Below are 27,676 nucleotides of genomic sequence, written 5' to 3'. Positions count from 1 at the left end.
TTGGGGAAGGGGGCACTGAGACTCAGAGACATTGGGGAACCCCTGGAGGGCCACAACCCAGGAGGCCCCGAACAGAGGTGCAGAAAGCCCATTAAGGGCTGTAGTGAGGGCCGGGGAGGCTTCAGCACCCAAGAGTCCAAGTCAGCCCCTGCAGGGAAAGCCAGGAATGAGAGAGGGAGGCAGGAGCCGTGGGGCCACCGGAAATGGGAAGAGACACGCACGCGGGCGGAGCCATACCTGGGCCTGCCTGCCCAGACAAGCTCCGGCTGGGTGCCTGGGAGCCCTGGGAGAAGGTGGACGGGAGGAAGTCGCACAGGCAGAGTCCGGCCAGGGGCCTGTCCAGACTTGAGGTAAGAAGCGGCTGCTTGGAGCGGAGAGGTTGGGGCAGCGTGGCTCCCAGCCTGGCTCACTTGACCTTGGCTGATCTCAGTCTAATTCCACCTCTGAAGGCAGGTGTGCGGCCCAGCAAGGACTCAGGATTCTGCGCTGACGTGAAAGTCCTGGCGGTCCCAGGGTGGCCCCTCGGGGCTCTGAAGGGGGTTTGGCCATGCTCACGTGCTGGTCATCAGGGAAGCTGGCAGGCGCGGTGTGCTCCCTGGGCTCAGCCGGGGAGACTGCGGAAGGTGGGGGGCCGAGGGGAGGCTGCAAACCTCGGTGCTTGGATGGGGAGGCAGGAGGCAGGCACCCAGCACCCAGAGCCTACTTCCACCAGCGATCTCACAGGAAACCGGTTTGGGAGCTGGTTGGCCCAGGTTGTCTGACTTTTGACAAGGCGGGGGAAGGCAGTCTCCCTGGGTGAGACGGGCCAGGGTGCGGGCCTGGGGGCGTGCCTGCCCCTCTGGCCAGCACAGGGTCCTTCCCGCCGCTCCCCAGACCCCTCACCTAGCAGTGTGTCCCGTCCCAGCCTGGAGGAAAGGGCTGATCCCACCACTGCCTCCTGTGGGAACTAGGGCAGCCTGCTGTCTCTGGGGTGGTTCCCTATCTGCCTCGAGGGAGGTGGCAGGAGCGGAGATCTGAAAACAAAGACGGGAGCAGACATCTCCAGCCCCACCTCCACCCACACACACGCTGTCTCCTGGCCCCACACGGCAGCCAGATGGAGGTGGGGGAATGGAGCCGGGAGGGGGCCTGGCGCCCAGCCAGCTCTGCCCCCACGAGCTTGGCTCCCTGGGGCGTGTGGGAAGCAGAAAGGGCTCCCCATGTTCCCTCTGTTAATTAGGCCACCCCTGCTATTGAATGTCTGTCATCATCGCCCCATTACGCCTCCTGAACCATCTGCGCCCCAGCACTTATGGGGAGACCCTGGGGCGCCCTGGCTGCCAGGGCAGAGGCGCAGGCGGGAAGTGGTGCTTCTGGGAGATGCTGGGGGCGTCTCCCGGGGTGAGGATGGCCTTTCCACAAAGTACACCTGCCTCTTTATTTATCAAAAGAGGAGTGACGGTAGCCCCGGGTTCCAGGTAAGGACTCTGAGGCACCCTCTTTATGGCTCCCAGGTGCGTCTCCTGCAGCCAACCCCTTCCACACAGCTCTGTGTGCGTGTGTGTGTGTGTACGCTCAGTCGTGTCCGACTCTGTGACCCCATGGACTCTAGCCCACCGGACTCCTCTCTCCATGGGTTTTTCCGGGTTTTTCCAGACAAGAATACTGGAGTGGGTTGTCATTTCCTACCTCAGGGGATCTTCCTGACCCAGGGATCCAACCTGTGATTCCTGCGTCTCCTGCACTGGCAGGCAGATTCTTTACCACTAGCGCCACCTGGGAAGGCTGTGCTGTTGCGTGCATGCGTGCATGCATGTGTGCGTGTGCGTGTGTGTGTGTGTGTGTGTCTTGCCGGGGGTGTGGCACTGGCTGCCTGGGAAGGTCAAAGTAGAGAGCCTGAGCCCTGGGGAGCCTGTGGCAGTCAAGCAAGATGGCACCCTGTTACCCCACGATGAAGCGAGATCTGACGTCTTTGCCTGCTGCTGTGCCACCTGGCGGGTAGTCGCTCAACCTCTCTGGGCCTCATTTGCCTCCCGTGACTCAGGAGTGGTGATGCCTCACCCCTGACCAGAGACACCTGGCCCAAGTCTTGGGTGTCTGAGTAGCTGCCACCCAAACCTCACAGCCCAGGCCTGGGGGTGAGCACCGACCAAAGGGGCACAACCATCGAGACATCAGCAGCAGCTGGGGTGGCCAGCCTGGGTCTCCTGTCCAGAAAGGGAGGCTCCTATGGAGGAGTGAGAAGCCTCTTCTGCTCCTCCTAAGAGCCAAATTTCCCTTGAAAAGAGAGCCTGGAATAGTGAGAGCAACTGTGACTGCACTCCCTGGAAGCCCTGGCCTCAGACAAGCCTGTGCAGGCCCATGTTACACCAGTGAACACAGGCTCAGAAGCTCGAATCTGGACAGTTGGATGCCAGGTCCTGGGCTGTGCTGATTGGAGGACTTTGGGAGCAGTGTTGGGAGGAATCCAGGTGGGAGAGGGGCAGTAGGGAGCCTCCTAATCACCAGGCGAAGAGTCCACTCATTGGAAAAGACCCTGGTGATGGGGAAGATTGAAGAGAAATGGAGAAAGTGGTGGCAGAGGATGAGATGGTTGAATGGTATCAGTGACTCAATGGATACGAATCTGAACAAACTCTGGGAGATAGTGGAGGACAGAGGAGCCTGGCATCTTGCAGTCCGTGGGGTTGCAAAGAATCGGACACGACTTAGTGACTGAACAGCAGCAATTACCAGGTCTCTCCCAGGCAAGCCTGCCTCAGAGCAGAGCACCAGAGGTCCCCTTGGGAACAGCAGTTCTCCCAGATGTCAGCCCCCCAACCCCGGAGGAAGGCTGCACCCAGCTCACCAGCTCCAAAACCCTGGGCTGCAAAGGGGTGCCTGATACGTAAAGACAGCATGGGATCTCACCTGTGGAACCCAGACCTCTGCGTGCCCCGCCCTGCACCTACTTCCTGCAGCAAGGGTGGTTCAGGCTGGCGGCCTGGGGAGTGGGATCGTGGAGAGGGCTTGCGGCCCCCGTTTGCTGGGCCTGCCCTTGCCCTGGGTTCAGGGGCTTCTGGAGGCAGTAGTGTGGTCAGAATGGCCTTCCAGGCCTGCTCTGGCTGGATCCAACCTTCCTGGCACGTGTACTTGGGGGGCTGGGCTGAGGTCAGACATTCCGTCATGCCCAGGGAGACGGGGTGGCTGCCCTGTCTACCTTCTGTCTTAGGTAGCTGGTCACCCAGGCGTGCCTGCCTCCGGGGAAGGTCAGAAGGGTGGTCCGGGGAGGCCCAGCCAACCTGAACTTTGTCTAAGGACCTGCATAATGTGTCTATGCAGGAATAGGGCGACTGCAGGAGGTGGCGGGTGGGGGAGAGGGGTGGCGGTGTCTGTCTGTCTGTCTGGGGCAGGTCCAAGGACACTTCTTGTTGGCATGTGGTCAAGATGCCACTGGGAACAGGAAGAGGGTATTAAGGGAAGATGCTGGCCTTGAAGTCAGATCCTGTGTGACCTTGGGCTGGGTGCCCTCCCTCTCTGAGCCTCCATCTCTCCCTTCAGCAAAAGGGGCAAGACTTCCTCGGCAGGGCTGTGGGAGAAAACATAAGTCCCCTGCTTGGTACACAGTGAGAGCTCAATAGGGGCGCATGGACTCTGAGTCTAAAGCCTTCAGGGGGAAAGGTGGCGAGAGGTCAGTGCTGGGGACACAGGAGCCCAGCGGTTGGTATCCAGGGAGTGTCTTTTTCCCCAGACCACAAGCCCCATGCTTTTGAAACCTGATGCAGGTAATCATGGGTGGGGCACCTTCCTGGTGCCTTGGGAGGAGCCAATGGGGTTGAGTCTGTCCTTGGCCCTCCAAATAAGGCCTCAGAAAGCCAGCTTGGACCTGGGTGACCCCTGTCCTTCATTCCAACGCTGGAGCTGGCACCAGCCTCTTGCACCCCAAGTCTAGACTTGAATCTCCATTAAACCTGTCCCATTGGCTGAAGGATCCTCTAGCTCTCCTGTGTCTTGGATTTGTCAGGCTCCCTGCTCCTTCTCCAGCTGGGGGATGGGTGGTGGAGGCAGGCCCAAAGCACCAGGCACACAGCTCCCTTTGTGAGGGCGGCTGAGTCACATGGCCTGTGCCAACCCCCTGCGCCCTGGGGTGGCTGTGATGGTGTTATCATGGGACTGTGACTGCCCCCACGCCTGTGGCCAGGAAGCTTTCCCACGGGAATGAACAGGGAGGTGGCTGACAGCATTGGCCACCAAGTACATAGTCTGAGTCACAGGACCAGGGTTCGAATCCTGTCTCTCATGCGGATGCACTGTGAGGCTTTGGAAAAATTCTGAGCCTCCGTCTTCATCTCTGTTAAGTGGGAACAGCCATCACTGTCTTTAGAGGAGACACTGGACATGAAAGAGCTTTGCAAATGGTGGAGTGTGGGCCTGTGGCATTTGCGTTGACTTGGTGATAATCATGATATTGGCCAACATTTGTCAAGCACCTACTGTGTGCCAGGCATGGTGCTCCGTTATTTTCAGGGACACTCAACTTGCAAGGGGGAGACGCCTGAACTTGGACAATTCTTTCCAATAAGAACCCACCCATACACAGGCAGTGGTGACTTTCCTGACGGTGGGCACAGTGCTTCACTGTTTGCAAGGCTGCCCAGGCTGGAGGATTAGAGTCGGGAAAGGGTGAGGCCTCCAGGAAGAAGCCCCACTGTACCCTCCTACTTGCCCACGCCTCTGCCACTGTGACCACCACGAATGTCCTGTCCTCCCTCCTGTACTGGGGACCACACGTCCTCCCACTGTGCTGACAGCCTCACCTCTGTCTCCTGTGCAGGCTTCTCTGAACAGCAAAGCCCTTGCAAATACATCAGAGTACGCGTTTGTGCCAGGCTGGGCCAGGAGCTTGACGTATGTGGCCTCATTTATTACTACTGGTGGTGCTGTTACCATCTGCACAGATGGTGGATGGCTAGAGATGCTGCCTGAGTCCCTAGGCTGCCAGACCCAGGAGCAGAAGCCCGTTGGCCTGAGCCCAGAGTCTGAGTCCAGCCTCTCAGCTGTAGCATTACCACCTCTCCTCCGTCCCTTCAAATGAAGCCCTTTTCTGCAACTTTATGCACTCTCCACCCCATCTCTGGCCACTATCACCAGCCAGTAAAGTTCATGACCTTCCCTGGCCCTGAGGGACCCCAGCCCTTCACCCCTGAGCCCTAGCTATATGTTTCCAGTGAGCTTTCGGAAGGTTCCCCACTATATCACAAGGATACCCCATTCTGCTGTGCCCGAGGGCAGCCTCTTCCCTGTCACCCAGATCTGCAGTCTGTCCCATGCCCCCTGCATTTCTGGACAGTCTATGACATTGTATCCCCTCTCATGTGTGGAGTGGGGGTCCCAGCCTCTGCTTCTCATTTCTTGGACCAAAATCCCTAGCCTCCCACCCGCTTCCATCTCTAAAGCCCCAGCTGGGCTCTGGCCTCCCTTCCATATCCCATCCCCTCAATGCTGGTGCAGCTGCTAGAGCAGACCAAGGTTCCTCCTGCTTGAATAAATGCTGGGACCACCTAGGATCTTGTTTAAATACATACTCTGATTCGGTAGGTCTGGGGCACACCTGAGATGCTGGATTCCTAATGACTCCTCTGATCATGCTGTAGGTCTGTGGACCACCTTTTGCGTGCTGGTCACAAGAAATTTCCTTCCCTGGCTTCTCAGCAGCATTGATGAAACCCCTTCAGAAGCAAACTCCCTGCTTTCAAGATCTTCCTGAATCTGCCTTCACCCACTAATTAGATCCTACTTCTTTCCAAGGATGCCTCCCATGTTGGAGGCTTCTCCCCTCTCTGTTGATGCTGTCCCCTCTGCCCAGAAAGTCCTTCCTGCTGGTCTCTGTTCATTGAAACTGATTCTTTGAGACCCAGCTGCTCTCAAGGGCCAACAAACCTGTTTCAAACCCTGGCTGTGATCCTCAGCCTCTCTGAGCCTTGTCCCTCTTCAGTGGAGCAGAATAACAACTGTCCTGAGACGCAGGGGAAATCATGACTGTGATGAACCTAGCAGGAGCCTGGTGCCTGGCAGGTGCTTGGTTAGAGCCCATGGGTTGGAGACCCAGACACAGGCCATTTGGGTCTGAAACACAAGCATGACCAGCCCACAGGGTGGAGGATACAACGAGAATTCAGATAGAGCTGAGCATTTTACTCAGAGCCTATGGACACAGCCCTGGTAATCAGTCCCGGTAGCAGTACTAGGAACAGGCAGCATGCGTGCTAAGTCACCTTAGGCATGTCTGACTCTCTGCGACCCCATGGACTGCAGCCTGCCAGGCTCCTCTGTCCATAGGGATTTTCCAGACAAGAATACTGGAGTCGGCTGCTGTTTCCTCCTCCAGGGGATCTTCCCTACCCAGGGACTGAACCTACGTCTCTTCTGTCTCCTGCATTGGCAGGCAGGTTCTTTCCTGTAGCACCAGCTGGGAAGCACAGTAAGAGGTAGTGTTGTGATTAATAATAATTTATTTGGTTTCTCTTCTCCGACTCCCAGAGCTCCCTGGGGCTCTATGGTGCTGATAACTGACTCCCCAGTGTTGCTACATTGTGAGCCAGGCTTGTCCCCCAACCCCTGGAGCCTGGCACAGTACCCAGCAGATAGTAGGTCTCTGAGCAGGCTGATGGTGAGAGAGCAGGCAGAGCCTGGTGAGCAGCTCCTGCCCGGCTGAGCCACCTTCTAGGGCCTTTCCTACGTGGCCAGGGTGGCAGTTAGCTCCAGGCTTCTGCGTCCCTTGCTTGGACATCCAGCTCAGCAAGTCCCTGCCAACTGCAGAGTGGCGCTGCTGACCCTCCATCTGCACCCTGCTAGCCAGTACCCTCTGTGGCATGTGTGTGTGTGTGTGTATCTGGTTGCTGTCTGGCTGGCCTGGATCCCGGAGAACAGCTGAGGCTGCTCCAGTGACCATCTGGCCTGGCCCTGAAGGACAGACCTTAGGGGAACTGAACCTTAGCAGTGATGATTTGCCCAAAGACATGAATTTAAGAAATCCTGGATCCTTTTCCTGGGTTCTTTCCTCCCTGTCCTTTTTCTGGTGAGGAAGAACATCTTCACCCCTTGTTTCTTGGTCTCCAATGTGGACTGGCCCTTCCTGCCCTGGCCATGAGGCAGTGCTCACTGCAGCCCTGGGAGGGAGCAGCCAGCTGGACACAGACCCAGTGCCCACCTCTCCCAGGCAGGGGCACAGCTTGGTCAGCGGGCTGACTGGAGAGCACAGCACTGCTTTCCAGAAGCTCAGGCCTGGGGACTTCCTTGTACCCCGCTATGTAGCTTTATTGCCCTTCCTCTTCCCTGCAGCTTGATTTATACGAGCAGGTAAGGGATGGACTTCACCGGCAGCAGCCCCTGGCCTCCTGGGCTGCCTGAAAAGCTTCCATTCATGCAGCAGCAGGTGAATGATCCAGGCCCTTCTGCAGATCCCCGTGAGAGAGAAGGGACCTTAGGGCCCTGGGCATCCATTGTGTCCAGGGCCCGCTCCAGAGGCCTGGGAGTCTAAGTTCATGAGCGGTTAGGACGGATGGCTGTGGAGCCAGACCATCTGGGGTCCTGTCCCACCTCTGCCACTTCCCAGCTGTGCTATCTTGTGCAAGTTAATTCCCTTCTCTGGGCTTCCTAGCTCTTCCTTCTGCTTCAGCACATTCATGGCGAACATTGACTGAGGGCTCATCAAGTGTCAGGCGCTGGTCTGAGCAACGAGTTTTCCCATGGTGCAATGGGTATGGCGCCAGGGAAGAGTCTGGAATGTAGTAAATGGTCAGTACATATAATCCTTATTATTAATTATTATTATTACTGTTGTTATTGTTGCTCTCATCACTTGCCCTCATTAGGCTATGAAATCCTTCCAGCATCTGTGACTTGGAAATCATTGGTTCACATTGCAGGGATGAGGGAAGATGAGGGATTCCCCGCCCTCCACAGTGGGGGAGCGTGGGCCATCTGAAGTTTTCTGACTCCCAGGATGGCCGTGAAGGTTAACAGTGAGAGGAAACTGCAGACAGAGGCCAGTGGCCAGAAAGGGAAAGAGAGAGTCAGCCCATTTTCAAATTTCTCTCTCTGAGCTTTCGGAGCCCCCTGGAAGGGTTCCTCCCCTGGGCCTCAGTTTCCCCCTTTGACCCAGCAGACAAACTGGAAGGCCATTTCAAGAAGCCCCTGGAGTCTCAGACTGCAAGACCTGAGTCTGCTGAATGTTGTGAGTGCTTGGGGAGCACTGAGGTGGGTCCCTCTGCTGGGAGGACGAACTGAGGCTCAGGGAGGAGTCAAGGTCAAGTGGCCAGTTGTGTGTGGCCTGGCTGGCCGCATGCCAGGTGCTTGACACCGCCCCCCCCCCCCCCCTTTCCACGGAGTCCCTTCCGCTCTGCTGGTCAGCACCGGCTCCTGCCTGCTGCCAAGGAGGCCGGCCTTTTTTTCAGGAAGGGGCAGTTGTTGCCGGGCCCTGGGTGGAGGCGGCGGCATCGGGGCAGACTGTTGCCATAGTAACCCTGGCCTCTCTGCGGGAACTTTGGGGAGAACAGCCTTGGGGAAGTAACAGATGGAGGGCGAGGAGGCAGTTATCTCTGACCAGCATCCGTCCACAAAGCCTGGCACCTGGATGGGGGGTGGGGGGAGGTGAGGCCAAAGTGCCCCCTTGCCCAGTGCTGAGTCATGGGCATCCCCCAATGTCCCCGCCTCGGTGCTCTCAGCCCTGCCCCCTCCCAGCCTCCCTGTGAGAAATCCGTGTGACTCACGTATGGTCCCGTCATCCCCGGCCGAGCTTGGAGGAGGGAGGAGCCCAGCTGGGGCAGGAGGGGGGTGTCCTCCCCCACCCCCTGCAAACACACCCCGGAGCCTCCCCCGGCTCCACACTGGCTGCTTGCCTTGCACTGCCTCAGGAGAGGGAGTCTCCACGCGCACCAGCTCCCTCGGCCCCTGCGGGACCACGGCTGGCAGGTTAAGCCTCAGAGGTGGATCTTTAAAGGTGGTTCCGCTGCCTGGTCCCACACGGGACCTTCTGCTCATCACCAGGTACCGGATCAAGGGCTTGACGGCAGGAGGGAGGCGGAACGGGGGTGTGTGCGGCTGAGGGTGGGGTGGCGGTGGAGCGTGGTTCTTAAGTCTCTAACCCACACATGAGCAGGGCTGTGCCGGGGCTGGAGAGTTGCAGGCAGATGGACAGCGAGATGCCGCGGGAGGGGGTGGAGCCGGAGAGGGTGGAACCTCTCAGAGCCGTTTGTTAGCGGGGGAAACTGAGGCTGGGAGTGGTAGGGTCCCTGGGTCCGACAAGCCTGGGTCTGCTCCGTGGACGGGGAGGTACCGTTGTCTCCTGCTCCTGCCGTTCAGATGATAGAAGCAAGGTTGCTGAGAGGGCAGGGGGCTCACTCAAGATCACAGAACAAGTGCGGGGAGGGAAAGCCAGACTCTGGCTTCAGGGAGGAGAGGATAGGGCAAGGCGGCTGGGCAGGGGCACTTGAGGGGCAGCCTTGCCTGTAGCTGCCCTGGGGCTGTGTGTGGGGACCCCCCCGCCGCCCACTGAGCCAGGGGCAACGTGGTTCTTCATGGCCCAGGCCCAGCCTTTGGGAGGAGACGAACCTGGCAGTGGGGTCTGAACATGGGGGACCTGAGATGAGAGAGAGCATCCTGGGAACCAGCGGCAGTCGATGGGGAAGTGCCCCCGGCTTGCTAACCGCCAGGCCCCAGGTCCCTGTCTGCTCGGAGTTGATAGGGCCTCCCCACCTGTGGGACTTCTGGTTTCTTTCCCCACCTCCTTCCCAACCAGCCTCCTTCCTGTGGTGCCGTTTCATGGGAGTTAGGGTCTCCCATGGCCCCCACGGAGGTGGCTGGTGCTCATTTTACTGAGGAGGGTTGCGGGGGACATGAGTTGAGGCAGGGGCCCCTCTCACCATGCCGCCACCACTACCATCCTGCTTGGAGCAGCTCTTGCCTGGGTGAGGTGGGGTGGGGAAGAATAGCCTTTGTGGCTATAGAGGGCCCAAGAAGTTAATTATATAAATAATAATTGAGTGCCTACTGTGTGCCTGGTACTGTTCTAGGGGTGGGGACTCATTTGAATGAGACAAATGGAGTGTGGGTGGTCCAGAGCCAAGCCCCTGCCCTACCCACCCCACCCCACCCACGCTTGGGCTATGCTGAGGGCAGAGTGTTGATTCCTTGGGATTGAGTCGGGGAGAAGGGTCTGGAGTCAGTGAGAACCATCAGGGACTGAGTTAGTCCCCCAGATCCCAGGCCAGGGTCCCCGTGGGGTCTTCCCTGCCAATGACCAGGGTAGGACTAGCTCTTGGAGCCAGACCTGAGCCCCTTTGCTGCAGGGACCCCAGGGGCCTGAGATGCACCCCCACCTTGGTCTTAGCATCACCACAGCCACCTTGCCTTGCCTCTCTCTCTCTCTGGGTGCAGTTGGCCCTGCTGATAAGTGGAAGTGTGTGTTGGGGTGGGGGGTGGTAGCTGGCCCGCCTCCTCTCCTGGGCTTGGCTCCGAGAGGGTCAGGTTGTGAAGGACACCATTCCGGGCGGGTGTGGTTCTGAGGGAGGCAGAGGCTCTGCTAGACAGCCTGCTCTGTTGTTGCCAGCCTTGGTGGTTCCCTGGGCCACTGGGCAGGACACCCTCAACTTGTTAGGGATACAAACAAACAAGACAATTAGGATCTGAGGCCAAGGAAGGAGATAAGCTTGCTGACGGAGGAGGAGAGAGTTTCCTGACCTGGGAGGATGGGAGGCTCCGCAGAGGGCATAGAGGTGGCCTTGGAGGCTGGTGGGGAGAGGGGGAGGGCTGATGGGGTGGCAGGGGTGGCATTCCTGGCTGAGAAACTGCAGTGGGAAAAGGTTTAAGAATGATGAGAACTGGGGGGACTGGAGCAGATGATGGTACTGGAGAGCTGGCATGTGTCATTTTGGTAGCCTGAGTGCCAGGCTGGCGGGTTGCAATCTGCTCGCAGGGGAAGGGATGGTGGGAAGACTTGGCAGTACTGCAGCCAGGCCAGGTGGGGGATGAGGGGGAAGTTTCTGGGGGTGTGGGCTGCCACCCAAGCTGGATGAGAAGGGCAGGATTGTGATTGGGGTGGGAGGGTCTGGCTACCCCAGGCCCAAGGCTCCTGTTTGGAGGGAGGAGTTTCATGGCTGAGGGAACAGAGTGGGGTAGTGGTCGGCCAGTCCAGGAGAAGGACAGGTACAAGAGGCGGCAGAACTGTGGCCAGTCCATGTGCAGCGGGGGTGGGCTTCCTAGCAAGGTCCAGCATGACAAGTGCAAGACGGGCAGGGCAGAGTCTGCCATGAAGGAGGCCACGTGGACGGTGCTCTGGTTGAGTCTAGCCCCGGGTCACTTCATCCTCAGCAAGACCTGCGTGTGGATGGTGGATGGCGGGGGCTGGAGTGAAGAGTCAGGGGCAGGGCTGGTGGGGAATGGGGGAAATGTGACCACACAGCCCCAGATCTCACTGCTGCCACCCCACCTAGAACCAGAGCAGGTTCAGCACCCCCAAGCCTGATCCCGGGGCAGCCCTGTGACTCTGTGTTCTGACTCACAGCAGCTGGGACATCACATGAGCAAACCCAGCAGCTGGGGGGACCAGGACCCCAGGGACCAGGCAGATGGCAAGTGGGGGCAGGGCAGGCCTGGCACCGAGGGGCCTCTCAAGTGGCATGGAGTCCTGGCTGGACCCCAGCCTCCCCAAGCTTGCCCTCTGCCAGTCTGGTCCTCTCGCTCATCAGGAGTTCCTTGGGGCCCCCGGGGAGCCCTGCAGATTTGGGGGTCAGGTTGGAGCTGCTGGAGGAAGGAGCAAAGATACACATTTTCGGACCCCTGCCCGGCGCCTGCCCTGGCACAGGTGGGCTGAAATATCCCCACCCCCTGCAGGCCCCTCAAGCCCCAATTCTGGTTCCCTGGGGGCTTGGCTGGACCAGAACAGTCCTGGATCCTTGCTGCCCTTGCACTCTGCCAGGCCTAGGCTCGGCGTTTTGAACACTCCTCTATTCCCACAAGCTACAAGCTCCTGGTGCACCCATTTTAGAGATGAGAGCACTGAGGCGCAGGAGGCTCCTCCAGGAGTGACCTCTTATCTTGGGGGCTGCAGAGTCTGGGCTCTTGTCCACTGTGTTCTTCTGCCCCTCTCCATGGGAAGGGGACTCCTCAGCCAGGCCGGACTCCATGCTGGGGGCAGAGGACATGTGCCCTTGTCCTGAACCCCATCCTTGCCACTGTTAAGCCCATGTGCTTTTAAGGCAACAGGACCCATGGAGAAAGCAAGGCCACTTATCTGGGGAGAGCTTTGTTCCTCTCGGGTTGTGTGAACTTGGGTGTCTGCGCCTCATTTTCCTTATCTGGAAAAAGTAGATAAAACATAACAGTATCTACTTCAGGGGCTGTTTTGAGCCTGAAGGACTAATGTGGTGAATTGCTGACACCAGCGCTTGTCCCACAGGTTAGCCTTCACTATTGTGATCTCCTCCTTGGGCAGAGGGGTGCACGGAGGCCCAGAGACACGTAATAGCTTGAGGGGGGACATCTTCCTGCCTCCCATCCCCCAAGAGACCGAGAGCTACCTGGGCATCAGCAGGAACCGCCCCCCTACCCCCCCACCCACAGCCTGACTTGTGTTTTGGCGGGGAGGCCAGGGTGGTGGGAGTTGGGCTCTTGGGCTGGCGCTGGCTCAGGCTCAGGCAGCTTGTGGCGCACTTGGCAGTTCAGGCAGGCTGAGATAAAAGCTGAGCCCTGGAGGAGCTGGCAGGGCTTCCGGGCACCAGTAGACAGGCTTCTGCATTAGAGAGAGATGGCCTAGGGGTGGGGGCCTCTCTGTCCGGGAGCCAGCCCAGCTCTGGTCCCCTGAAAGGCCGGCGGTTAGACAGCTAATGGCTCCAGCCTGGCTCCCAGGGCCACTCACACTACCTCCAAGATGAGCAGCAGTGAGCGATCAGAGCCACCTCTGACTTCCCTCCAGTCCCGGGTCTTTGCCTTCCTCCTTCCAGAAGCCCTGCCCTTAGCTCTCTGGGCCCAGGGGTGAGAGCAGAGGACTTTCGGGCTTGTATCCTGCTGCCTAAGGTCACAACCTCCCAGACCTCAGTGTTCACACCTGTGCATCGAGGTGACCCCCCCCACCCCAGGATTATTGCTGGAATTTGGGGGAAATGGCTGCAAAGCATGTACTCAGCACAGTGTGCAGCATTGATGGGTCTTCCCTAAACCTCTGCTGGAAGTCTGGGCTTCAGGTTTGGTCACACGGTAGTTCAGTTAGAACTGAGTTTACATCCTTGAAAAGTGACCTTGAGCAGGTGGCTTAATTTCTCTAAGCCTCATTCCTTAGGCTGGAGAAGGCAATGACACCCCACTCCAGTACTCTTGCCTGGAAAATCCCATGGACGGAGGAGCCTGGTGGCCTGCAGTCAATAGGGTCACTAGGAGTTGGACACGACTGAGCGACTTCACTTTGACTTTTCACTTTCATGCATTGGAGGAGGAAATGGCAATCCACTCCAGTGTTCTTACCTGGAGAATCCCAGGGACGGGGGAGCCTGGTGGGCTGCCGTCTATGGGGTCGCACAGAGTCGGACACGACTGAAGTGACTTAGCAGCAGCAGCAGCAGCATTCCTTAGGCTGTCAAACAGGCAGAAGGATACCTGAATCCCTAAGTGAGACCCTGTGGGAATCATCTGAGTCAGCCCCGGGCTGTAGGGGCCCTTGAACAGTAGACCCCCCCCATTCCCAGCTGTTCTGGACCTTTGCTTTCCCATTGCCCAGCTCAGCTGTCCCCCTGGGGGAGGCAGCACAAGATGGGTGGCTCTGGGTTGCCCCATTCTGGCCCAGCTGTGTGAACTTGGACAGGTGTATTAGCCTCTCTGTGCCTATTTTTGTTATCTTCAAATTGAGGATAATAATGGCACCTTGGGGCTTCCCTGGTGACTCAGTGGTAAAGAATCCACCTGCCAATGCAGGAGATGCAGGTTTGATCCCTGGGTTGGAAAGATCCCCTGGAGAAGGGCATGGCAACCCACTGCAGTATTCCTGCCTGGGAAATCCCATGGATGGAGGAGTCCATAGGGTTGCAAAAGAGTCGGACACCGCTTAATGATTCAACAATAATAAATAACAGCAATGGCACCTTGAGAGGGTTAAGTGAGCCAAGAAATCTCAACCACTGGGTATAGGGCCTGGCACACCATTAGCGATGTCATCGCCACTCTTCTGGGCCATCACCGAGCCCTTCTCTGAGGGAGCCACAGTGAGCTTATCACAAGCATTAGCCCTGTCTTCCCATGACATCACTGGGAAAGGACCCAAGCCCCAGAGAGGCCCCCTGGACACCCTCATCCAATGGCCTCTTGATCTGCTGGCCTGAGGAACAGTCCCAGAATGAGGGTCCCTCCTGCCCCTGGAGACCCAAGGCCTGCCTGGCTTGACCACTGTCCCAAACCTGCAGGGGAGACCTGGGTTTGAGCTGGGCTGGTCTCCTGGGGTAGCTGAGTCCCCTTGACCCCTGGGCAGTGAGGGTGGGGGTCCCTGGCTGAGTCTGGCCCTCAGGGGTGTGGCTCTGTGGCTGGCATCCTGGTTTCTGACCCTATGGCAGGGGCACAACTGCCCAAACCCACCTGCCTTAATGGTGACAAATGTGAGGGGTGACCCCAGGGGGCAGCTGAGTCATGCTTGGCCTGGCACCCTCTGCCCACTGCTCCTCTGCTTTGTCACCAGTTCAGTGTGTGTCAACCGCCCTGGGCGACTCCTAACCAACCCCCCAGCCCTGGTGCGTACAGCTCCACTGCCTACAAAGACCTTCATTCAGTCGTGGTGCAGCTGCCCTCGGAGTTTTGAATCTGTACATTTCACAGATGAGGAAGCAGGCCAAGGTCCCCTGGCCGGTCAGAGATAGTCTCCTGACTCCGAACCTGGATCTTTGCCTGTGGCCCCGCAGATGATGTTCCCAACTGAGGTAGTGAGTTCCCCGCACCTGCTGGTATTTAAGTCTGACAGGGAAGTTGTAGGGGGACCTCAGATACCATGTGGGGATCTTCACGGCTCTTTCCAGTCCTGAGCTTTTCCGACCCTGCCCATTCTAGCATCAGGCAATGTTTGTGGGTAGGTGGCGCCTCCATATAAAAGCCCTCTCCAAGTCTTGCCAGTACACCCACCATTAGAACCATCCATTACATCTTCAGAGGCTCCTCAGTTCAGTTCAGTTGCTCAGTCATGTCCAACTCTTTGAGACCCCATGGACTGCAGTACGCCAGGCTTCCCTCCCTGTCTATCACCAACGCCTGGAGCTTAGTCAAACTCATGTCCATTGAGTCGGTGATGCCATCCAACCATCTCATCCTCTGTCATCCCCTTCTCCTCCCGCCTTCAATCATTCCCAGCATCAAGGTCTTTTCAAATGAGTCAAATCTTCGCATCAGGTGGCCAAAGTATTGGAGTTTCAGCGTCAGTCCTTTCAATGAACACCCAGGACTGATCTCCTTTAGAATGGATTGGTTGGATCTCCTCACTGTCCAAGGGACTCTCAAGAGTCTTCTCCAACACCACAGTTCAAAAGCATCAATTCTTTAGCCTGTAAACAGCTCAGTAAGCTGGATGGGAGGCACAGAGGGCAAGAGGACATCAGGGGAACAGGACAGGCGTGAGGAAGAAAGGTCTGATGGAGGAGTTGGGAAAGGTGGACACCCACCTCCTGAATTATCAGGTACCCCTTGCTCTCCCTCATCCAGTAGGTCTGCGCCTGGTAGGTGTGTGCCTGGCCTCATGGCACTTCCCCTCCCCCACACCTTCATGTGACATCACCTGGTGAGAGCTGCGGACAGTGGGCAAGGCTGGAAGGAATCCTCATGCAGTTTCCTCAAAGCTGTACTTATCCTTTGTCCATGACCACATCTGCCACACCCGCCTGGGGCTCTGCCACCTAGGTACACACCCCAGACCAAATGGGCAGAGTCTATTATTCAGTTCCTTGGCTAGAAGCCGAGAATATCTGGGTCCTAGTACCTGGGCCAGGTCTGGAGGCAGTGCACATTGCCATTTGTGGTGGAAAGGACAACCAGGGTCTCCCCAAGGAGACCCTGCAGTGGGTGTCAGTGCATCTGGGAGTCTGGCCTCTGCTCTCCCACCCGGGTTTAGGGAACCAGAGTTGGGAGCTGCAGTAACTAATGACCTGGAAGGATGGGAGTGCTTGCAAACCCCATGAGCCTATGGGTGAGGGTCTGACTTCTGGGCTGGAATGCTTTGGACACATCGTGTAGCCTCTTGGGTCTCATGTCCACTTCCCTGGAGTGGCTGGCAACTCCTCTCCATGTTCTGGAGATTCCAGGGCTGGGGCTGGGGGCATCACAGGTGAGGGAGTGCATAGAACTACCTGTAAGTTCAGTTTCACCGCCATGTGACCCCAGGAAAGAAGCTTCTCCTCTCTGAGCCTCAGTTTTCCCAGTTGTAAAATGAGCTTAATAATACCTACTCCTCTCAGGGCAGCTGTGTGCATTGCAGAAGGTCAGGTGCACATCATGTGGTTCATGCTCCCTCATGGTTCCTATCTCTGCCCCAGCTCCATCATGAGTCTCTGCAGGCTGGTCCTAGGGATACACCTGCCTCCAGGTGCCTAGACCCCAGGATCCTCCCTGGCCACAGGCACATACCATTTCCCCTCCTTGCTCCACTCTGGGGAGCCCACAGGGAGTCCAGATGGGAGATTTGGCATTTGGAGCAGTGGGTGCACGACCCACCTTCGTTGGTAAATTGCATGCCTGGGCCCCCTCTCTCCTGGGGCCATGGGAGCAGGTGGTGGAAGGTGTAGTAGTGTGTACTCTGCCTCCACGTAGAGAGAAAACTCTAATTTTGATCACAGTTCAGACAGGATCTCAAACATCAAATAATCCAGCACCTGTGAAAGTATGTCTGTGGTCCCACTGGTCTAGGAAAGCCTTGGGCTTCCAGGCTTGTGCACAACAGTTCAGTTCAGTCATTCAGTCATGTCCAACTCTTTGCGACCCCATGGACTGCAGCATGCCAGGCCTCCCTGTCCATCACCAACTCCTGGAGCTTACTCAAGCTCATGTCCATTGAGTCAGTGATGCCATCCAACCATCTCATCGTCCCCTTCTCCTCCCGCCTTCAATCTTTCCCAGCATCAGGATCTTTTCAAATGAGTCAGTTCTTGGCATCAGGTGGCCAAAGTATTGGAGTTTCAGCTTCCACATCAGTTCTTCCAATGAACACCCAGGACTGATCTCCTTTAGGATGGACTGGTTGGATCTCCTTGCAGTCCAAGGGACTCTCAAGAGTCTTGTCCAACACCACAGTTCAAAAGCATCAATTATTTGGCGCTCAGCTTGCTTTTAGTCCAACTCTCACATCCATACATTGCTAATGGAAAAACCATAGCCTTGACTAGACAGACTTTGTTGGCAAAGTAATGTCTCTGCTTTTGAATATGCTGTCTAAGTTGGTCATAACTTTCCTTCCAAGGAATAAGCTTCTTTCAATTTCATGGCTGCAGTCACCATCTGCAGTGATTTTGGAGCCCCCCAAAATAAAGTCTGCCACTGCCATTGTGCACTACAGGACTTCTTAAAAGCCTTTATCAGGTGGCTCTGGATGGGAGGTGAAGTTTCAGGTCCTGTCCTGGCTCTCAGGCTGTGCACAGTCTTGGAAGCCCCTCTCTGGCCAAGCCTCTGGCAGCGATGTGTGTGCCCCTAACTCAGATAGAAGCTGGGAAGCGGGGACGGCTCAGTGCTGGAATCCCCCTGCCCTAAGCATCGGGAATGGCTCCTTTGGAAACAGGCTTGGAGCCAGCCTGGCCTGGTCAGACTCCCAGCTCTGTCTCATTCACTCATCCATTTATTAACTAGCTGTCATTGAGCATCTACTGTGGACCAGGCTCTGTGGCATTAGGTACTGGAGATACAAGTGCTGAGCAAGATAGATAAGAAAGAGCAAACACAGAGAAATGGATGACAAGCAAATCACAGGGTCATTTCAGACAATGTTAAGTGCTTTAAAGTTTATTACATAAGGTGACATGGAAGAGGAGATGAATGGGGAGGCTATTTTGGTTGGGTGGACGTGGAAGGCTTTTTAGGAGAGGGGAGACTTGGATTAAGACTTGAGAAGGGGGACTTCCTGATAGTCCAGTGGCTAAGACCCCATGCTCCCAATGCAGGGGGCCTGGGTGCAGTCCCTGGCTGGGGAACTAGATCTCACATGCTACAACTAAGAGTTTGCATGCCACAGCTAAAGAGCCTACATGCCGCAGCTAAGACTGGGCACAGTCTAATAAATATTAAAAGAAAAAGAAAAAGTCTTGAGATGGAACCAGTCAGGGAAAGAACCCAGAAAGAATGTTCTATGCTGCGGGGAAAGCAGGTGCAAAGGCCCTGATGTGTGTCTGGAGATAGAAAGAAGGCTAGTGCGCTGGACCTGGTGTACGTGAGGAAGGGTGGGGGTGGCATAAGGTGGAGGAAATGGAGCGGGGTCACTAGCTTGTTATTTTGGCAGTCATGTTGCTCTCAGAGCATCAATTATCTGATTTATGAGGCTTATCACTTTGTCCCCGATCTCCACCCTGGTCAGGAGTGTTGTGGGTGTTAAGTAAGAATCTTTCCGGCAGACACTTGGTTATGGGCAGCTATGCGCTACTGTAGGTTTTTTTTAAATTCATTTTGATATTTGGCAAAACTAATACAATTATGTAAAGTTTAAAAATAAAATAAAATTAGAAAAAACAAAAAAAACCAAAAAAAAATTGTTATTATAAGTGCTTAGTGACTATGGGTGGGACCAGGGATCCTGGGCCTCTCTTTCTCTGCATGTGGCTGCAGTTAGTGAGTACCAAGTGTGTGTACAAGGCCAGGGGTGCCCCATCTGTGGCCCCCTCTCTGGCTCCCCTGAACCACAGCCCCCCGCCAGGTCCTTTCAAGCCTAGGATCTTTTGATCCACAGCGACTGCCTTCTCTGGCCCAGCAGGCCCTGGAATCCTTTCCGGGCGAAGGTTCCACCGAGAACAGCAACTCCTTTCTTTGCTTTCTTTTCCTCTTCCTCTGGGCGCCAAAAATAGTGCCTGAATAGGACACAGCTCTGCGCCGCCAGTGAGACAATAGCCCTGGCTCTGGTCCATCAGTGGTGGGGTAGGGGGGCGATGGGAATGCAGGGGCGCACCATCCCATGGACCCCAGCTCCTGCTGCTTTTCCCATGGCCTCGGCCAGAAGCCAGCCCAGAGCCCCCTGGAGTGTGAGTGCCGAGGGGATCCTTGCTTATTCTGGGGAAGGGCTCTGAAACCCTGGGCTCCTTGGCGCCCTGAGCAGCCCCATCCTGTCTCTTAATCAGCTGCTGGTCTGGAGCTGAAGGCCCTCGTGGGGGCGTCCACAGCCCTGGGCCTCTTCTGGGCCCTGTATGGCACACAGAGGCCATCCTGTGGCTTTGATGTCCTTTTGCCTTTAACTCAATGGCTATGAAAGACTTTTCAGAGGTCAAAGAGATGTGTCCTCTTGAAATGAAGTGAGCCCTCATCAATGGAGGTAATCAAATAAAGTCCGGATATACATTGGATGGGGGTGGGATTAGTCAAGCATCAGATGGACACTGGGTCTTGATGTCTTCATGCCTCAGAGGAGATCATGGTTTGAATTCCATACATCTCTCTTACCAGTTAGGTGGCCTTGAACAGGTCACATCATGTGCCTGAGCCTCTGTCATTCCATCTGTAAGATGGGTTCAACAGGGCTAACCTTTAGAGTGGTGGAAATGGATTTCCAAAATGCCCAGTGGAGTGCCTGGCACATATGCAGGCTTGCAGAAGCTTTGCCTCTGTTCTCTTCCCTCCTCAGACAGGTACTTACTCTAAGGCATAAAAAGGACCCACTCTTGGCCCCTAGGGAGCTCTGGAGGAAAGCCAGGGGGAACCTCTGACTCCAGGGCTAATTCAGGAGAAAGATTCCTGGTGGGCTGTGGATATCTGGGACGGCTTCCTGGAGGAGGCACTCCTCTAAGACATTTCCAGGGAAGTATTGTACATATTCTGTGCTCTTGGAACCCAGTGGTGGGGATTAGATGGGTATCCAGGGGGATCAAGCCAAGGCCACAGGCTGGCAGCCTCATGGGCAAATATAGCTGATAGCAGACACTTTTGATCACAAGGGTAGACCTCACTAGTGTTCTAAAAAGATTTGGATTTAAAGTAAATGTTGACGAACTTAGGCAAGTGTTCCCCAGTGTTCCCCATAACTTAATGTACTAAACTCTGCCCTTCTTCCTGCCAGCTCCATTCCTGGCCGGCATCTGAGTAAGGGGATATGGGCACAGGACAATTAGGGGAACTGCGCTGTGCTGGGTTGGAGTTGGGTGGTGACGTAGTAGTCACTGCAGCTGCCAATGGTTGCCAGGGCAACGGTTGCCAGGGGTTGCTGTCACCTGCGCCCCTTTTCCTGGGCTGTGGGCTGGGGCTTGCAGCCCATCTTCCCGCTGCTTTGTTTGAGGCTCTGGTGAGGAGGCGGGAGCCGGAGCTGGGGTAGTTCAGCTTCAAAGTGCCCCTCTGGCCTCTTGGACTGGGAAGAAGCTGACCCACCGCCTCAGCAGGCTGCAGCCTGCAAACAAGGCAAGCCCTTAGCCTACTCATTCACGCGCTTTATGTATTGATAATCCGCTTGACGGCACGAAGGAGGAATCCAGGTATGATTCTTGCCCTCTCTCTCCATCCTTCTGACTCCCGCTCCCCAAACCCCACCCCCACTTCTCATCTCTCGCCTTTTCCTTGTCCACCTTCCCTGCCATCCCTCTCCCCCTGTATCACCTTCTGCTCCCTCTGCCTCTCCCTCCCATCCCCACAACCGCCCTTCCTCCCTAAACTGAAAGCTTAGCTGATGGGGAGGGTGGGGCTGGGTGTCTGTGACACCAGGGGCTCAGATGCGACTCCGAGGGGAATTGGTCAGTGAAACAGACAGCAGCCCAGAGTGACGAGGAAGTGGCTGGGGGTAAGGGCCTCATACCCCACATTCCTTCCCTCAGCCACACTCCAGCAAAAATTCAATTTCAGTTTATGGGCTGTACCCCCGTCATCGAAGACAAGCCTCTGCTGGTGCTGGGAGTGGGTGTCCAGAGCCTGCGGCGGACAGAGAGCAAGAGTGTTGCTGGGAGGGGGTCCTGACAGCTCCCAGGACCAGGGCTTCTTCAGAGGAAGGGATTCAACTAATACCAAGCAAACACATTTCTGGAAGCATCTTTTACTGGAAATTTTAAAGAGAAGCCCTTTCTAACAGGTAATGTCAAGCAGAAATGGACTGCAAAATCGAGAGCCTGTGCTCTGGAGCCAGGCCCCAATGCTGCACCTCAAGCCGCGTGATCTCCAGCAGCCAACCTGATCTTCAGGGCCTGTTTCCTTATTTGTTAAATGGACAGAATGGTATTTGTCTCAGATTTGGGGGAGGATTAAATGTGCTCCTTTGGGTGGAGAGCTTAGAATCGAGTCTTGCATCTTCAGAGAGCTTCCTTTAGTGCTAGCTGTGTGGCTGGAGGTGGTGAGCACCCCGCCCATGGGGGTATGCAAACAGTAGCGGAGGACCAGGTGAGGCAGCGCTGTGTGCTCAGTGAGCTGGGGTGGGATCCTAGTCTGTGCCTCCACCGACCATCCCTGGAGGGAGCGGGAACCTCAGGCTCACCCTGGCCCCCAGCCCCTGTTGGGGAGGATGCCTGGCTATGTGTCGGGTTTGCCCCTCAGCCAGGGATCTGGGACCCGGAGGAGGAGAAAGGAAAGGGAGGGCTGGCAGCTGACCTTGGGAATGCTAAGGGGTCCTATGCTCCAAAGGCAGGCATTCTGCCAAGGCCCCAAGGAACTGAAACACAGCCCCCAAAAAATGAACAGGGAGGTAACTGGGCTGACCTTGTATGCCTGGCCTTAGCCACTTTTGGAACACAGATGCAGAAGGGAAACTGCAGCCAGACAGCTGAGGTCAGTCTGTGGTTTGAGAGAGAAGACAGGCTGGGCAGGAGGATGGGATGGCCAGCACTGTTTTCCTCCCCGTTCGCTGTCAACCAGGAGGTAAGCTCTTCCCTTCCCTAGAAGCAACCTGGGGCTCTGGTCTATGGAGAAGACAGACGGGGGGACAGGGATCTTGTCACCTCCTCTGTAGAGGAGGAAGCTGAGGCCCAAAGAGGGGACTGGGTGCTACAAGAGTCCTAGGACCAGTTAGGTGTGGCACTAGTTCAGGACCCTATGGGCTTCTCTGATGTCTCAGGTGGTAAAGAATCTGCCTGCAATGCAGGAGACCCAGGTTCAATCCCTGGGTTAGGAAGATCCCCTGGAGAAGGAAATGGCAACCCACTCCAATATTCTTGCCTAGGAAATCCCATGGACAGAGGAGCCTGGCAGGCTACAGTTCATGGTGTCCCAAAGAGTGGGATATGACTGAGCGATTAACACACACACATGTCTAACTCCTGCCACCCCTACTCTGGGAGTGTGCATTCCCTGGGCAGGTGCTGACTGGTGAGGGCCCTGAGGCCCAGCTTCAGCTGCTCCTTGTGGGGAGGGCTGTGGGGAGCCCTGCATGTGGGTTGCAGGCTGCCCCAGGGGCATGGAGCTGTGCAGGGCTGGCACCACTGTCCCAGGACTGCTCATGACAGGTCCTGCTGTCTGAACACCACCCCCAAACTGGGCCTGACCCAGACCTTCCTAATCCCTCCCCTTCCCTGAGGTTCTAGATTTTTTCCATCCTCACTCAGATTCCAAAAAGGTTGTGATTCTCAGCTTCTAAAAGCTCTTGCCTCCCCATCACTTTTCTCTCTCTCTTTTTCTCTCTCTGCTCCTCCCTCATTCCCTTTCAGTCCCAGCATTCTAAGTGTCTCTGCTGCTTGAGGTGACTGTGGTTGACTTTAATGGCAATCTAGAAACATGCTGGCACTGCCCCTTTTTCCAAGAGCTGGTGCTGCCGGCCAAAGGGAGGTGTGATGGGGCTGCCATTACCCCAGGTTCCCCCAGGACCTCTGGCCTGGAAGTGTCAAAGATGGTGATGAGTTGCCCTGGGGAACATCACAGCCTAAATGGCTCCTGTAGCCCATCTCCTGCTAGTTAATGGCCTTTGGGACAGCTCAGAGGGGAGGAGAGGGGAGGCAGCTGGAGGGGGAATGCTGACAGCTTTCTTATCTGTGTGGTGTCAAGATTTCTGAGCGCTCCTCTTTTCATATTGGTAACAGGTGTTCTGCAAAAAAAAAGCTCGCACCATCACACTGGGCTGGGAAACTAAGCTCAACCAAGCTCTGTGGATTTTCTTTCTGCAGCACTTATCAGAGCCTTTGATATGTTAATTCATATGATCAAGTAGGACCTGCAGTATTTCTCTAGCTTGGGAACTAGTGCTTCTTAGGGAGGAACTTCCCTGTAGCTCATACAGTAAAAAAATCTGCTTGCAGTACAGGAGACCTGGGTTCGATCCCTGGGTCAGGAAGATCCTCTGGAGAAAGGAATGGCAACCCACTCCAGTGTTTTTGCCTGGAGAATCCCACGGACAGAGGAGCCTGATGGGCTACAGTCCATGGGCTTGGAAAGAGTCGGACATGACTAAGTGACTAAGCACACACAGCTTCTTAGGAAGTGCTTGGCTAAGTTACCTCATAGTAAAGTCAGGGAGATAGTTCCAGAGAAGGGAAGGAAGGGGCTCTGGTGACCGTAATGGCTGAAATCACGGGCTTTGATGTTTGGTAGACTAAAGTCTGAATCCTGGCTTGGCTACTTACTTGCCTGAGTATCACTTAGCCTGTTTGGATTTCCATTTCCTTTTTACATTGGGGCAATAATAGTATTTGCTTTATAGAGTTAAGGTGAGGATTGAATAATTATTTGTGAAAAGTACCTTGCACAGTTTTGGGCACCAAGTGAGTGCTTGCTCAATGGGAACTGTCATCCCCCGCTCCCCTTCTTGGATTCCAGCTCCTTTTTGCTGTGCCAGCTAGACCTCTGTTTATTGCCGTCTGCTATTCTGCCAGGCACTGCAAGGCTGGAGTGCAGGGCAGTCGGGGGAGGATGTGGAGGCTGAAGGCCAGTATATGGTCTGGGATCCCACTGGGGTCTGGTGGGGGCACCTCCTTCGTTTGTTGGGTACATGGCATTTCTAAGTTAGACCTTTACAGATTTGGCACAAGGTTGGCATCCAGTGGGGAGGACCGGTGTGTGCAGAGGTTTGGAGGAGGGAACACTCAAGCCCAGGCAAACCCAGAGCAAAGCAGAGCAAGCCCAGAGCAAACACTCTGATGCAGATAAAGCAGGTGTCAGGGTGGGTGGCTGTGGCTAACTGGCTCTCAGGGGAACCCGGCGTCCTTTCACCTGGGCAGGTGCCCCTCTCCTGCCCTTCCTCGGTCTCCCCCCAGGGCCGGGGCCTGTCTGGGCACGCGGAGGGAGCCGTAGCCCGGGGACCTGCTGGACGGAAGCCGTGGGGCGGCGGGGCCTGCGCTGACGGGGCAGCGCTCCAGAATGTGGGACTCATCCTGGGCAGTGAGCCGGCAAGGCCTTGGCACCCGCCGGCCTCCGGGAGGCAGGCAGCTAGCTTAATTTTTATTCTTTTTAATTGTAGAAAAATTCCTGGAACCTGAAGTCACTCTGTTTTCCCCGGCCAGGCCAGAACACCCTTCCTGGGGGGAGTTCTGTGTGGCCACCTAGCTTGGGCCTCGGTCACCCGGCCTGTGACTGAAGGTGGGGAGAGACGGGCTCCATGTTTGCAAGTGGTGCCCCCTGGAGCCCCGGGCTCTGCTGAGGGGCTGGGGGACCGGCTGAGAGTGAGGTGTGGTCGGGGGTCCCACTGGGGTCTGGTGGGGGCACCGCCTTTGTTTGTCGGGTACATGGTGTTTCTAAGTTAGACTGCATTTATGAGAGTTTGGAAAGGGCTGATGGAGGGTCCTCTCAGCCCCCCACCCCACCCCCATGGAGGAAACACCTGCTGCAGAGCCTCCGCTCTGTTCTAACGTCCCTCCTCACTCCCCTACACACCCGCACACATGAGCACACACACATGTGCACACCTCATGTGTTCTACCCTCAAGGACTTCATGCTCACCCACCCCTCTCTTGGCCAAATCCTTCTCTCCTAAGGCCCTCTGTCCAGGGCTGGGGGAGGGGGAGCCAGCATCTCCATGTTGTCCCCCATCCGTGTCCCCACCGCCTCCCACACTGACCAGCAGCTGAAGATGAGGGCTGGAGCTGGGAAGCTGGGCTGGGTCCTCCCACTGCTGGCCCTCCCCGCAGGAGGGCAGGACCAGGCTCACACCTGGAGACCCGCTGGGGCAGGGGCTCCCCTCCCCCTCACACCCCCCTGCTCCCAGCTGTGCTTGGGGAGGTCTCTTAAAGGTTCCAGGCACCCTGATAAATGCTAGGTGAGCCACCCAGGACTGTGATTCATCCTCACTACCACTGAGGTGGAGACGAGACGCCACGGGGGAGGCAGGCTGCCCTGGCTCCCGTCCAGAGCGAACTGTTTACCACCCAAGTGATCTGGGGTGGGGCCCCACCCACCTCTGACTCTGTAAGACAGGGCTCCTGGTGGTATCCCAGCCTTGTAAGCCAGTGGTTCAATGCCCGAGGAGTGCTGGTCAACGGGATGCCTGGTCCAGCTGGACTCCCAAGCCCCACACCCGGCCTGGAGCATCTGCCCCTCACATGCTGCTATTGTTTAGTCACTCAGTCCAACTCTTTTGTGACTCCATGGACCGTAGCCCACCACGCGCCGCTGTCCATGGGATTTCCTGGGGAGAATACTAGAGTGGGCTGCCGTTTCCTTCTCCAGGGGATCTTCCCAACCCAGGGATCCAGCCCGAGGCTCCTGTCACATCTTCTGCATGGCAGGCGGATTCTCTACTGCTAAGCCCCTCACACGTGTTCTATCACACGTTTGTGTATCCCTGACAGTACCCTGTGTGTGTGTGTGCACGTGTTTTCATCCTAATGTTACTACTCTCCTGTCAAAAAAAGGAAAAAAAAAATGAAAAAAAACCCCATCAAGCTCATAGCAGCTACTGGGTACAAATTCCCCCCTACTTCTGATTTGCTGAATGAAGAAAAAAAATCTTTTGTGCTATTTTCAGAGATACTCAATGTCAGTGTGGAGGGATCTGTGATAGTGCATTTCAGTGAACTTCCTGGGGTGGTTATGACCCATTGTGGGTTTGGGCACCTCTGATATGAACTCCTTGTGGCAAAGGTGGGCATATAGGGTTGAGTATAGGCTGTGGACTGCCCCCTTCCCCACAACACCAGAACACAGAAGTTAATTCTGTTAGGGAAGTTAGGGAAAGCTTCAAGGGGAGGGCGTGTCTTCACTGAGTTTAGAAAGATGAGTTTGTTCTTGGAAAGAGGGAGGTGATCCAGACAAAGAGGCTGGTCGGGGGATGGATAAGTCTGCGGTCCATGGCGTATGTTACTGGCAGGAGAAGGCCTGGGGGCCTAGGTCATCTTCCTGGGGCGGCGCCTGCCCGGGAAGGGTTAACCCCAGAGCCACCAAGGTCCTGTCCACTCAACTTCCACCTCCATCCTCCAAGGAAATGGGTTTTCCAGGGGCCTGGACTGGGCCAGCAGTGACTCGTGGCTCTAAACGGATGGCAGAGGAAGTGAGTCAGGACTCAGGGGAGAAAGTGAGCCATGAGTCCCCTGCCCGTTACCCTCTCCCCTACCATGAGGATGGGCAGGGCTGGGCCCGTGCTGGAGCCGGGGCATCTCCTCCTGGGCCCAGCCAGCCCAGGGGATGGGCAGCCAGGAGTCTTAGCTTAGATGAGCCCTGGCCCCTCCGCTCTGCCTGGATCCTTGGGACTCTGTCATGGTGGCCCCCATTGTGTCAAACTGGGCCGGATTGTTTTGTTCTCTGCGTGTGTTTACGGAAGGCCTGAGGTCAAGGGCAGCTGCTCTAGAAGGGGTGGGGCAGGGGGGGGCCTCTTTTGGGGACTCAGCCCCCTAAATTCTCTCTCCCAGGCTGGAGTTGCCTGCACAGCCTGTGGTCTCGGCTGTCACCCACCCACCATTTCTCTCTCCTTTTGTTTGGGGGTCTCCCCAAACCAGAGGAGCAAGCATCTCTAGAAACTATTGGCTCCAGCTCTCCAAGGAGTTCTCTAGAATGACACCAAGGTCCGTGTCTTAGCTCCACCAGTGGGGAAGCTTAGAACAGACAGCCCTGCCCTAGTCTCAGTTTTCTGATCTGTAAAATGGCAAAGCAGCAGGACCGGCCTCACAGGGTGGCTCTGAGGATCTCATGAGAGTGTAGGTGGTGCCCCCGTCCAGCCCTCCTGTCCCTCAGAGGCTTCTGGGGACAGGCTCAGGTCCGTGCTGTGAGGTGGGAAGTTTTCTGGGTGGGGTTTCAGTCTTCCCAGAAAGGAAATTTCATGCTCGAAGAATTTCCGGTCAAGGCGCTTTGGAAGTTGAGCTGGCTGTGGGGGCCACGAGGGGGTGACGTGGAGGGTGGGAGGGAAGGTGTAGGAGTCAGGACCTGTGACGGGCCCAGGGGCCTGGGTGAGGGGCAGGCGTGAGCTGGTCAGGAAGGATACAGAGGTATTGAGCCGATATCTATGGCACCTGCCTTGTGCATATTCCTGCTCTAAATCCTCTATAGATACCAATTCATTTAATTCTCACAGTGACCCTTGCGATAGTCTTGATTTTTATACCTATTTACAGATGACAAAAGTGAGGCCCAGAGAAGGTGAGTAACTAGTCCAGAGACACATGGCCATTGAGTAGAGGA

General features: G+C 56.2%; 1 protein-coding gene across 6 annotated transcripts in view; it reads left to right on the top strand.

The window, feature by feature from the left end:
• The first annotated feature begins 238 nt into the window (after positions 1 to 238).
• ADGRG1 (adhesion G protein-coupled receptor G1) overlaps positions 239 to 27,676 on the top strand; it is a 46,203-nt gene continuing 18,765 nt past the window's right edge. The window contains exons 1-2 of one of the 6 annotated variants that reach the window (XM_027516456.1): positions 20,426 to 20,633; positions 20,998 to 21,220. Coding sequence is in view for 1 of the 6 variants with exons in the window: in XM_027516452.1 (XP_027372253.1) it covers positions 21,952 to 21,999 (48 nt within the window). In the remaining 5 variants the exon portion in view is untranslated. Of the gene's footprint in view, positions 351 to 8,434; positions 9,007 to 20,368; positions 20,634 to 20,933; positions 21,221 to 21,902; positions 22,000 to 27,676 lie in introns of those variants that run through there. The other 5 variants (XM_027516453.1, XM_027516457.1, XM_027516454.1 and 2 more) reach the window with 5 other exon arrangements.

Source organism: Bos indicus x Bos taurus, chromosome 18 (genome assembly GCF_003369695.1).
Source record: "Bos indicus x Bos taurus breed Angus x Brahman F1 hybrid chromosome 18, Bos_hybrid_MaternalHap_v2.0, whole genome shotgun sequence".
Lineage (NCBI taxonomy): Eukaryota > Metazoa > Chordata > Mammalia > Artiodactyla > Bovidae > Bos > Bos indicus x Bos taurus.
This window is presented reverse-complemented; position numbering and strand designations above follow the sequence as displayed.